The sequence below is a fragment of the Tamandua tetradactyla genome, chromosome 20 (assembly GCF_023851605.1).
Source record: "Tamandua tetradactyla isolate mTamTet1 chromosome 20, mTamTet1.pri, whole genome shotgun sequence".
NCBI lineage: Eukaryota > Metazoa > Chordata > Mammalia > Pilosa > Myrmecophagidae > Tamandua > Tamandua tetradactyla.
Window position 1 is genome coordinate 57,209,617 of NC_135346.1, and position 13,014 is coordinate 57,222,630.

A 13,014-nucleotide genomic window follows, 5' to 3' on the forward strand; every position below is an offset into this window, starting at 1 on the left:
CCACTGCAACGAGGTGGAACGCCCATCCTCTGCCTTTGGGGCAAACTCACCCTCTCCATGGGCTTGGGTGGGTCCACTCTCCTGGCCTGAGGCTTCTTGACTTCAGACCTCAGTCACCACGGTTTTGCCTCTGACGTTATTTTTCCTTCAATGTGTCCCTTCTCTGAACCCCACAATCCAGACTGGCAGAAGCTCTGTTTATGCAGGTCCCACAGCACTCTCGTTCGCTTTCTGTGCAGTAGCCTGGGATCGTGTGCATCAGACATAAGGAGTTTCCACAAATCCTTCCTAGATAACTCCATGTACAATCCTGGCTTTCTCTGAAATGGCTGACTGGTTCCACATTTGGTCAAGTCCTCCTGTGGGACACTGTTCTCTGGGATCTCTCTTCTAGGAAGCCCAGAATTCTCCAGAACATCAACTTCTGGTTTCTTTGTACCCAGGAGTTCAGTTCTCAGCTTATCTCTTTCCTGTCGCATTTCACTATAAGCTGTGAGGAGAAACCAGGCTGCACTTTCAACATTTAATCAGGAGATCTCTTCTGCTAAATATCCGAGTTCATGGCTTTTAAAATATGCCTTCCAGCCAAAGCCACTAGTCAGTGTTTCCAGAGTATCTGCCACTTTAAAACAAAGATTGCCTTCCTTCCAGTTTGCAATAACACGTGCCTCATTTCTGTCTAAGGCCTTGTCAGATGTATCTTTAGAGTCTACATTTCTACCAACAGTCTCTTCAAAACATCCTAGGCCTTCTCTATCAAGCTTCTCACAACTCTTCCACAGTATGTATAATTTTTTTTCTGTTTTTGTTTTCTTTTTCTGAATTGATGCAAATGTTCTAAGAAATGATCATGATGATGAATATGCAACTATGTAATGATATTGTGAATTACTGATTACGTATGTAGAATGGAATGAGGATATGTTAAGAATGTTTGTGTTTCTTTCTTGTAATTTTTTTTTAATTTGAAAATTAATTAAAAAAAGGAAATTTATTAGGGTATAAGGTTACACTTCTAAGGCCATAAAAATGTCCAAACTAAGGCATCCAGATACAGATACCTCAACTTAAGAAAAACCAATGGGCCTGGAACACCTCTGTCAGCTGGAAAGGCATGTGGTTGGTATCTGCTGGTCCTTGTTCCCGGTTGCGTTGTTTCCAGCTTCTGATGGTGATGTCTGCAGAGCTCTTTATCTCCAAGTGTTCCTGTCTATATTGGCTCTGAAGCAACTGTGCTTTCTCCAAAATGTTTCCCCTTTTAAAGAACTCCAGTAAACTAATCAAGACCCACCTTGAATGGATAGAGTCACATTTCTATCTAATTGAAAGGACACACCCGCAAATGAGTGGGTCCATCTCCATGAAAACAACTTAATCAAAGGTTCTATCCTGAACAATAGGTCTGGCCCCACAAGATTGGGTCAGTGAAAGAAAATGGCTTTTCTGGGGTATGTAACAATTTCAAACTAGCACAGTCCCTTTCTTCACCAGAGATCACTTGGAATTTCTGGAAGCTGGGCTTTAAAATAAAATTACAACAGAAGTGGTTCTTCTTTGAAATCTCAAAAAAAAAAAAAAAAAAGGAACCAGAACTTTGATGCTCATTGTTGTCTCCCTGACACCTGAAACAGCATTTGGTACATTGAAGATTCTCAAGAAGTATTTGTGGAATAGAACAGAGGTGGAGAAGGGGGAAAGAGAAGGAAGGAAGAGAGGGAGGGAAGGAGGAAGAGAAGGAGAAAGGGGGAAGGGAGGGAGGGAGAGAAAGGAATTTCCCATTATGTGAAGGCTGGTTCATTCAGATTCGAAACCCCAAACATTAGCTGAAAAGGCAGCCCAGGGTGGGCCATGGTGGCTCAGTGACAGAGTTCTCACCTGCCATGCCAGAGACCTGGGTTCGATTCCCGATGCCTGCCCATACAAAAAAAGAAGGAAGCCCAAAGAATGAACCTGTGTGACATTTGGTGAGACAAAATAAGCCAGAAGCAAAAGAGCAACTATTGTATGGACTCATTTAGAAAATACTTGTAAGAAAATTGTGGCCTAGATTGTAAGTTCCTATAGCAGTCACATTTAGTCTGGAGTGGCAATTGTTATTTCTGGATTTTAAGAGGCTTTTTAAGATATGTATAACCTGGTATTTAGAAATAATAATGAAGCTGATCAGGTCGGGATTAAGGTAATTCAGAATACAGGGGTAAGGAAGACATTGTTTATATTTTAGATCCTCATCTACTCTTTGAGACCAAAGAAAGAAATGTTTATTTTGTCCAGAACCTAAATTTTCTGTAGCACATAATCTAACTCAACCTGTCTGGATTTAAACAACCCAGACATAGGGAGCCCAGAATAAGAATGAGAGCCTTTAATCCTGTATAGCTTAATGGAATGCCTGGATACATCCCAGAGTATATCAAGCAGATAAAAAGTATTGGCAAAATTCCTTGAGGGATGGGAGAAAAATTATGCAACTATTAAACTTTACCACTGGGGAAACCCCTGATACTGTGTCAAACATTAGGGACACCAAATCAATAGGCTAAGCCCTTCATTTTGAGGCCTGCTCTTATGCAGCTTGTGTATGTCGTGGAGTAGTTTAGCCTACCTAGGGTCTGCCTAAGAGTCACCTCTGGAGGACCTCAGATGTGGGCTCTCCCTCTCTAAGCCCAACTCTGCAAGTGAAGTCATTACCTTCCTTCCTTCATGGGACATAATATCCAGGGGTGAAAGTCTCTCTGGTGGTGGCGGAAATGACTCCCAGGGATGAGTCTGGTCTTGGCATTGTGGGATCAACAATGCCATCCTGACCAAAAGGGGGAAAAGAAGTATAACAAATAAGGTCCCAGTGGCAGAGAGAGTTCAAATAGAGTTGAGAAGCTACTCTGGAGGTCACTCTTATGTGAGCTTCAGTTAGACATTGCTACCTGTCCTAACTCGCCAAAACCCAACCCAAACCATTCCACCCAATCCTAAAGAATACCTAAGGTGTTACATAAAATTCTACAAAGGTTCCATGCACTAGGGTAACTTTCCAGAAACCTGCAACCTCCAGATGGGTCCCTGGACCAGATAAGTCCTGAAATGCAGAGGGGCCAGCCTCTGTAGAACGTTAACTAGTTCCGTGCCCCTATCCCATATTATCGACAGCCTTTTCCAACATGAAAAAGTTAGAATGGCCATAGCCCAAATACCCTTAAGGAGTGGGAGAAAGATCAAAGGTGATGGTGGAGGTATACAGAAAAGGTAGAGTTTAACAAAGGAGCATGATTGCTGACTCCTTATATTTCTTCTAGTCTCCGGTATCTTAGAGCAGCTAGAGGTAAACACCTAAAATGGTGGAATTGTAACCCATACAATTTTGAAATCTGTTCTACAACTAATTGTTGTGCTGTACTTTGAAATTGATTGCTTTTTTGTATACATGTTTTTTTTACATGCAAGAAAAGGCAGACCAATGCCAAAATACCCATACACAGCTATTAAGGAAACTCAGAAAATTCAGAGCAGAAATAGTGATTCTCAAAAATTCACCCTTGCTGCTACTGCCTCCAAAGTTAATTAAATGTGGCTCTGAGACCCATGCTGTTTGGGCTATTTATGGAATGAAAAGCTCTTCTAAAAATAACATCCAGAGGCCACGGACCCAGCTGGAGCGGCAGAAGCTGCTGGGACCGTGACCTCTTCATCAATACGGTGGTTATGATTAAATGAAGCTTCTCATATTCAGGTTGCAAAAGCGCTCCAGGCAAGGACCTGGGAGAGGCTTCATTTATGTTACCTGGAGATTAGCTTGCTTCTGAGAGGGGTTCCGCTGTCGGCACAATTTCTGTGCACTCCCAGACCTCAGAAGATGGCCTTTTGGCTGCTCGCTGGAAAACCAGGATCAACTCGACAAGGAGATCCAAGGATGGAACGAGGACTCAGCTTGGCTCTCACCAGTTAGAATCGTAGAATGTCACCATTTGGAGGGAAGGAGTCTTTGAGATGATCTGGTGACAAGGAGTTTTTATTTGACCAAGAATCACTGTGTGTGTGTGTGTGTAGCTATTTTACTGAAGTGGCGTTTGCAGTAGGAAGGAGGGAAAGAAGGGAGAAGGAAAGAAAGGAGGGAGAGAAGGAAGGAGGGACAAGGAGAGAGGAAGGAAGAGGGAAGAAGAGAAGAACGGCGGGAGGATTAAATGAAGCTTCTCATATCCCTCCCTCCCTCCCTCCCTCCCTCCCTCCCTCCCTCCCTCCCTCCCTCCCTTCCTTCCTTCCTTCCTTCCTTCCTTCCTTTTTTCTTCCTTCCTTCTTTCCTCCCTCCCTCCTTCCTTCCCTCCCTCCCTCCCTCCCTCCTTCCCCATGAATGCTGTGGTAGGAGAATGATAGAATAAACCATGGCCAGCTGCCCCTGAACTGTTCTGCAGTCATTAGAAAAAATAAGCTGTATCCCAGCTTGATTAGCTGGGACTCCCCAGTCTGCTACTGAGAAAAAGATTCAGAGACAGGTTTCAAACAGAGGTGGGAGAAGGTGGTTAGGGAGCTACAATCCACACGCCAAATCTGGCCCTCTGCCTGGTTCTGCACAGCCTGCAAGCTAAGAATAGTGCCTACATTTTTAAGTGTTTGGGGGAAAAAAAATCAGAAGGAAAATCATATTTTGTGACACGTGAAAATGATATGAGATTCACATTAATAAATTTTACTGGCACAGCCACACTCATTTGTTTGCGCATTGTCTGTGTCTGCTCTTGGGCTACTTCGGCCAAGTTGAGCAGCTGCAGCAGTGAGCTTTTCTGCAAAGCAGAAAATATGGACTTTCTGGCCCGGTTTTAACAGAGTTGTCAACGTCTGTCGACCCCTGGTGTACAGCAGGATGACAGTTTGTGAAACGACAGCATCGTTTTGTGAAATGACGGGCTGCTCTAAGAGTTTTTATGAGAGCAAATTCGTTACATTTACTTATCCGTTCAATTATTTTATCATTGATTCATTATATACTAATATCTGCTTGCTGAGCCAGGTCCTGAGAACCAACAATGAATAAGCAGACATAGCCCTCGTTCTCATGGAGCTTAGAGTCTATGCCTTGATTTTCCTTTTTGGGGTATAAACATTACTAGCCCGCCCAAATGCTTTTCCCAAGACACAGTGTTCAAGCCCCTTGGATCCATCCTGCCTTCCTTCCCCATGTCTCCCGATTGCCTCAGTCCCTCCTAAGGTACCCAAATGGCCCCAAGACCTCTGGATGTCTTGCAAGGAGACAATAGGTCAAAGTCTAGGACTAATCTTGAATTGTTCTTTGTCTGGTTTCAAAGGGCTCAACATCCCATCTTTGTATTTTCAGCTCCAGCTCTCCAGTGACCCCAGAGGGGGAGTCACCAGTGTCCTTGACCTGCTGCTCACAGATGGGAGTAAGCACCAACTATGAAGAAGGATGCAGCCATGTATCCATATGATGCCTCCAGCATAAAACCAAAGCCACCTCCAGATGCATGTCCCAGCACTCCTGTGTCTATACAAACCATGGAGAGTGGAGACCCACCCCAAACCCTGGGGGAAACTGACTTTTCATGGGGAAGCATGAGGACTGGAGTTTGAACCAGGAACCCAGCTTCAGGGCCTCATCTCTGCCTTTCTTCCTTCATGTTCATTGCCATCCCTTAAGAGGAAACTGCTCTGTTTATACCTAGAAAAACAATACTGGGCCAGCCATTGAAGAGTCCCCCAATTTGGACACTTTCTTTAAGCTCTGTTGGATATCTGGAGCCTGGTGGCCTGCAAAATTGGCTCTCGGCTGTGGTCAGCACTGTAGAGTTCCAAGATGGAACCCAATCGCACAGCGTCTTCCCTTTACCTGAACTCCAGCACGTTCGGGGTCACCGTCGGCGTGACCCTCATCACCCTCATCCTCATCACCATCGCCGGCAACGTGGTTGTCTGCCTGGCGGTAGGCTTGAACCGCCGGCTCCGCAGTCTCACCAACTGCTTCATCGTGTCCTTGGCCATAACCGACCTGCTCCTTGGCCTCCTGGTGCTGCCCTTCTCTGCCTTCTACCAGCTGTCCGGCAAGTGGACCTTTGGCAGCATCTTCTGCAATATCTACACCAGCCTGGATGTCATGCTCTGCACCGCCTCCATCCTGAACCTCTTCATGATCAGCCTGGACCGGTACTGCGCCGTCACGAACCCCCTCCACTACCCCGTCCTGGTCACCCCCATGCGGGTTGCCATCTCCCTGGTCTTGATTTGGGTCATCTCCATCACCCTCTCCTTCTTGTCTATCCACTTGGGGTGGAACAGTCGGAACGAGACCAGCCGCGACAATCTTCTCACCCTAACGTGCAAAGTCCAGGTCAATGAAGTGTATGGCCTAGTGGACGGACTGGTCACCTTCTACCTGCCTCTGCTGATCATGTGCGTCATGTACTACCGCATCTTCAAGATCGCCCGTGACCAGGCCAAGAGGATCAATCACGTCGGCTCCTGGAAGGCTGCCACCATCAAAGAGCACAAGGCCACGGTGACGCTGGCCACAGTGATGGGAGCCTTCATCATCTGCTGGTTCCCCTACTTCACCGTGTTTGTTTACCGGGGACTGAGAGGGGACGACACCATCAACGAGGTCTTCGAAGCCATCGTCCTGTGGCTGGGCTATGCCAACTCAGCCCTAAATCCCATCCTGTACCCTGCACTGAATAGAGACTTCCGGATTGCCTACCAGCAGCTCTTCTGCTGCAGATCTGTTGGCCGTGAAGCCCATAAGACTTCTCTGAGTTGCACCCTCTCTCAGGTGTCCAGGAGCCAAAGCAGAGAAGCCAGACAGCAAGAAGAGACACCCCTGAAACTAAAGGTGTGGAGTGGGGCAGAAGTCACCGCCCTGCAGGGCACCACAGACAGGTAACCGCCCTAGACGTCTGCATGGGAGTCTTAGTACAAGAGTGGGAGGCAAGGAGGGTAGGTAGCCTTGGAGATAGCCATTTTTTTAAGCAAAGGTGGGTAATGTAGGCAAGTCTGTGCTTTGGAAAGAGTGCTCTGTTTAGGACAAGAAGGGTGAGACCGCAGACCAGGAGGAGTCAATGAGGGGGCAGGGGAACTAGTCCATGAGTGAGGAGAAGAGAATAGAGCAAGATTTAGAAGATGCTAAAAAAAAAAACCAAAAGGATTTGGAGACTCATTGGATATATGCTAGAGAGGAGGTTGCCCCAGGATTCTACCTCCAAGAGGTGTTCAAGCTGAGAAGATAAACAGGACCAAAACCAGATTTAAAGTAATTCACTGGTGACCAAGCCAATGCAGAGTACTAAGGGAAGTTAAGATGTCTGGGAAACCGCACCACAAATTTGAGTGGTATTTATGAATTTGACTCTGTAGAAAGACAGTTTTAGACACCTGAACCTTAGATGTTGAGAGGAAGAACATCTGGCACATAGAAGTTGCACAATATATATTACTTTCCTTTCTCTTCCTGCAAACCGCACTTATACCCTACAGATTGCTGATCTATGGACTATCTCATTACATCCATCCACCCACCCACTCATCCATCCTCCATCCATCCGTCCATACACCCATCCTTCCATACATCCATCCATTCATCCATCTATCTGTCTGTTCATCCATCCACCCATCCTCCATCCATTCACCCATCCATCCATCCATCTGTCCATTCATCCATCTATCAATCTTTCTGTTCATTCATCCATCCATCCATCATCCATCCATTCATCCAACCAGCCAACCATCCAGCCATCCACTGATCCATCCATCTGTCTGTCCATTCATCCATCCATTGATCCATTTGTCTATCCATTCATCCATCCATTCATCTATTTTTTCATTCATACATCTATCTATCCATCCAATCATTCATCTATCCATCCATTTGTCCATGCATCCATCCATCTGTCCATCCATCAGTATCCATCTGTTCATCCATCCATCCATCCATCCATCCATTCATTCATTCACCAGGTATAGATCAAATGTCCATACATGCCAGAAACCATGCTGAACACTGGGGATGTAGAAATGGCATTTTGTCTGTGTGTTTTTTGTGTGTGATGAACAATTATGGAAAGTCAGCTGCATAGCTTTGGTCACAGCTCTCCCCTCACTCACTCAGGGACTTGAGTAGGTCTCTACCCTTCTTTGGGCCTCAGTCTCCTCATTTTACAGAGTGTCAGGTCTATCTTCCTTTGGCCTGCCCTGCTTATCTCTCAGAGCTGAAAACCTTTGGACAGACCCCACGGATGGACAGCCTGTGGCTCTGGGTTCTGATCTCTGTGGAGAGTGATGGGGCACAACTTCACCAATGACCCCTGGGCTCCATATCCCCTTCTGGCCCTTATAGCTGCTAACCCCATCCCACTCCAGGTGTCAAGTGTCCCTCCACCCACATAAACTTGGATCCTCAGCCTCCCTCCAGGCCTCTGGCCTCTGGACTTTCCCTCTCAGAACCATCCTCCAAGCTGCCCAGAGGTGTCTTTCTGAAATGCAGCTTAGGAGCCTTCTGTTTCTACTCATGACAGATAAATCACCCATCCAACCACGTCTGTCCACACTCCCTCATTCAGGAAACAGCCTTGAGTGCTAAGCTAATTTAGTTCAGTAAGGAGAAAAAGAGAAAACTGTGGAACATTATTCACACAAGAAGGTGGTTATCAGCCTTCAGTTTAGTAATGTCATCTTGCTTACCAAGCTGTGGCTTTATATTGCTCCTACCTGGTTGACTCCTGGGGCCTCTGAACCACAGAGAACCCAGGACTTCAGAAAAGTCATTCATTCAACAAGCACTTAACCATAAGAAAGAACTGCAGTTATAATAGCTAGCATTCACGGAGCACCCATTTTCTGCAAGTTTCATGTTTGACATCATCTATGTACAATAATCATTCCATGAAGGATATGTCAGGTGCTGAGAGACAAAGCCCCGCCCCCCACCCCGCATGGCCAGTTTCACCACCTGTCCACAGGATGGTTCCATGCAGCAAGTGCCAAGGACCTCAACCCAGAAGAAGCCAGTGCTCGGCCCAGGGCGCCTAGCCCAGAAGGCAGACGTCTGAGCTGAGCCTTAAATGCAGATAGGAAAGGCCCGTTGGCCAAGGGCGCTGCTGTGGCTCCTGTAGATACGTGGCCTCGTTTCATTCTCAGCCCCACCCTGTGAAGTGGATACTCTTTGAACCCTCGCTTTGCAGATGGGGAAACTGAGGCTGGGAGAAGTTAAGGAAGTTGCCCAGGTGACACAAGCTAGTGAGGGGGCAACAATACCAGTGGAAGGTGGGGGTGCAACCCATCATCTCTTCAGGTCCTCATGGTGACCCTAAGGGTGGGGGTGAGGGTGGGGGTGGGGATGGGGGGGTGGGGAGGCAGTGACACAACAAAGGTGGCTAAGAGGCAGTGCCTGCCTGGGACACACAGCAGCTACACAGGCAGCCCAAAGCACAAGCTCCTCTCATCCATGGCCGGACTCTTTCCCCCAGGTGCCAGGAGCAGTGGAAAGTGTCGCAGCCAAAGATGGGCAATCCCATCAAGAGCCTCACACCATGGCTGGGGGAGCCAAGAGAAAACTATTTTCCCATCAAGACTGCCAGAGCCACTGGGGCATCTCATGGGTCTGACGACAAGGTTGTCTCCAGCCTCCTGGTTGACCCATTGCATTTCCTTGCTGCTCTCCATCTGGGGCCAAGAACCAGGTGCTTGCCCAGAGCCATTATCACCGCTGAGGGATGGGTATCTGCCTGGCCTGCCCAGGGTGGAGCAGGGATGCAGTCGGTCAAGGGAGACTCCAAGAGAGGGTGGCACAGCCAGCTGAGCCTCCCTTCCCTGCAGCCAGCCAGTGACCACATCCCTCTGGACCCATCCTCAAAATGAGGCTCTGGTTGCCTATACCTTGACCCCTACTGTGCCACTTTCATTCAACACACCCCCCCCACTTCATCTCTCCTACACAAAGTGTCACCTCTCTGATCCCCCAACCCACATTCCCAGCCTCTCCTTCTCTGCTCCACCCGTCAAAGTGAGTTTTCTATAATCCGAATCTCAACTCACCCAGTGACCCCCATGCAACTGCCTCCACTGCTTCCTAGCACCTGCGGGCTACAGCCCCAGTCCCTTAGCCTGGCATAAGGAGGGCCTGTGTGACTGGCTTCCTGGCCACCCTCAGCCCCAGTCCAAATCAACCAGGCAGAGGTCATTCATTCAACCGCGTTTACCTGGCACTGCCTGGGGCAGAACCAAACAGGTCTCCGCCTCATAGGAATTTTATGCTGGGGCAGAGGTTCTCCAAGTATGCGCTCCAGACCAACAGCATGTCCCTGAAAGAAAGTGGCTGGCTTGAAGCTGCATGGGCTCGTGTGTGACAGTGCCAGGATCCAAGCTCGAGCCCATCTGCCTCCCAAACCACAGTGCTGCCTGGACTTGAATTTGCCGTTTTGGGCCATCATCTCAGGGCTAGTTTCACAGATACCAGGTGGGGAAATGGAGGCACAAGGAGGCAGGTGACCTGTCTGAGACCCATAGCAAGCTAGGGAGGAGCTGGGAGTAGAACCCCATTTCCCTGCACACCACCCAGGGCTCTTTGGAGTCTTTTCCTGCCCATTCTCTTGCTCCCATAAATCCCCAAGGTGGGGAGATGATAGTCCAAAGCACCTTGTATATCAGCAGTCTGTTCCAGGGGGTGCACATCCGCATTTCCTTCCAGAGCCCTCGGGCCTTTGCCGCCACACTTCCAGACACCTGGAAGTCGGGAGACCCAGGGAGCAAATGGGGGCCCCACAGCCCCCTCCTCCTCTGGGAAGCCTCTGGCCAGCCTCCAGACTGACCCCTCAAGTCTGTTCTCTCTCTCTGTGCAGCCACTGGCCTTTTCCCAAGGCCAACTGCACTACTCAGCCCTCTTGGAATAAAATCCTTCCCAAGGCCTCCAAGGCCCCGTACTGGCCCTGGTTCTACCACTGCCCCCCCCTCCCCAAGCCATGGGGTGTCTCCCATCCCACTGCCCCCACCCTCCCCAAACCATGGGGTATCTCACTCTGTCGGCCCTTCCCTCAGCCCCGGACCCTCTTCCTCCCCCTCCCTGCCCGCCTCACTTCTCTTCAACTCCCGTCTTCCTTTCCCAGCCCGTTTCCTGACCTTCTGTCTGGATGGCCTCCCTTAGACTCTTCCATAACACTTTAGCTCCTTTGTCATGACGGTCGCCTACTCCACCATGTCTGGTCACTGCTGTGTCCCCAGCACAATGCCTGGCACTACAGGCCCAATACTACTGGTCGAATGAATGAATGAATGAATGAAGGGGTGCATGTCCCCTTTTAGGTCCCCAAGGGTTCTGAGAAGTGAGAAATACCAACCAAGTTTGAGAGACAAGGAAAGAACATGTCAAAGAAGGAACGTTCCAGGAATGTAGCGGGAGCCCAGAGAATCCTTGTTCCCTTTTCTAATCTGCCATCCCAGGGCCCTTCCCTCCAAAGAGTGGCCTCGGGGGCAGGTCTCTCAGCGGAGCCCAGTGCCGGCTCTGAGTCAGAGTCTTGGAGCAGGAAAGGAGCTAAGTGATAAACTGGCCTCTCCCTCTGGCTACGTTAAAGCCCAGAAGATGAAGCAACTTGTGTAAACAGAGCACAGACAGGAAGCGTCGGAGTTGGGATTACAATCCAGAATTCCCGACAGTGTGGGCCACGTCTGCCACCTCACCGCATAATGGGTCTGCCACCTCACCTTACCTGCAAGCCTGGGCCAGGGGTAGGCTGGCTTTCTGTCCCCCAGCCAAGTCCTTCCAGAAAGCTGTGACATCAGGAGCGAAAGAACCCATTTCTGGTGCATGCTCATGTTTCTGAGTTTCCACGAGCCCTTCTGGAGAAGGAGCTGCTGCTCGGAAGTACAGGAGAGCAGAGGGAGAGGAGATGGGAAGCCCATTATAGCCTCAAAAGTCAGGGGGAATAAACCCCACCCCACCCATCCTGCCCCAGGAAGTCACACGAAAGGCCCAGCACTTTTTGTTTATACGTGTTTGGTGATTGGGACTTTGAGGCCAGCTGGAAGCCCCTGCTGGACCTGTGTGTCCTCTCTTCTTCCCTCTGCCCGGACCCCTGCCACATGCCCTTTCCTTGGTCTGTACCTCCTGACTCCTTCTAACGCAGGTCCTGCTGAGATGTGCTAGAGGTGCCACCTTCCCCGGGACCACTGCACCCATAAGAAAAAGGTGCGAGCTCTAGATGAATGAATCAGGAAATCGCCCTTCCTCCAGAGACTGAGACCCAGACCCAGGGCAACCAGAGGGAGGCTGGGTTTCTACTCCCTCTTCACCCTCTGACTGATTCCCTTGTTCAGGAACCTTTGGGGAGCCCTTGCATACCTGCCAGTCCCGGGGGGAGGAGAAAGAAACGGGCTCCAAATTGCAGCCCCAGTATTTGCTGGCTGTGTGACGTTGGAAAGGTGACTTTGCCCTCTCTGAGGCTCAACTTGTTCATCTGCAAAGTGGGGATAAAAATGCCTCCCGGGGAGGGTTGTGATGAGGTTTCGCAACAGTTTGCATATGATACTGGGCGCTTAGCAAGGGATAGCTTTTATTTTTACCCCCAACCCCTTGGTCAGGGCAGATTCTGTGGATTTGTGTCTCGGCTGTGCCACTGAATAGCTCAGTGGGCTGAGCCTCAAGTCCCTCATCTGAAAATGAGAAGCATGGAGCACTCTCAAGGGACCATTCCAATACTATATATGAATGTTTAGTATGGGAAAGAAATTATGCCAAATGCCCAACTGTGTTTGTGTCAAGAATCTTCTGGCAAGGGTAGCTGGGAACGTGTTTTCCGTAATAATGAAACTCTCTGGCTTGTGGAGGAAAACTCAGTAAAACGTGCACTTGTCATGACTCGAAGCTGCCAGTGCAGGGGCCAGGGGCAGGCAAGGGCAAGGGAGGTCTAACGAGAAGGTTCCCCACCTGGCAAGCCAAGAAGCTGGGTTTCTTGCTGCTTCTGTCACTGAAGCTGTGTGACCTTGAGGAGATCCTGTCCCTTGCTGAGCCCCAGTTTCCTCATCTGT

General features: G+C 49.0%; 1 protein-coding gene across 1 annotated transcript in view; it reads left to right on the top strand.

Annotated features, from left to right (window-relative positions):
* HRH2 (histamine receptor H2) overlaps window positions 1-13,014 on the top strand; it is a 62,101-nt gene that overhangs the window by 32,836 nt on the left and 16,251 nt on the right. The window contains exon 2 of the mRNA XM_077137689.1: window positions 5,327-6,879. Coding sequence (XP_076993804.1) covers window positions 5,804-6,879 — 1,076 coding nt within the window. The 5' untranslated portion in view covers window positions 5,327-5,803. The remainder of the gene's footprint in view (window positions 1-5,326; window positions 6,880-13,014) is intronic.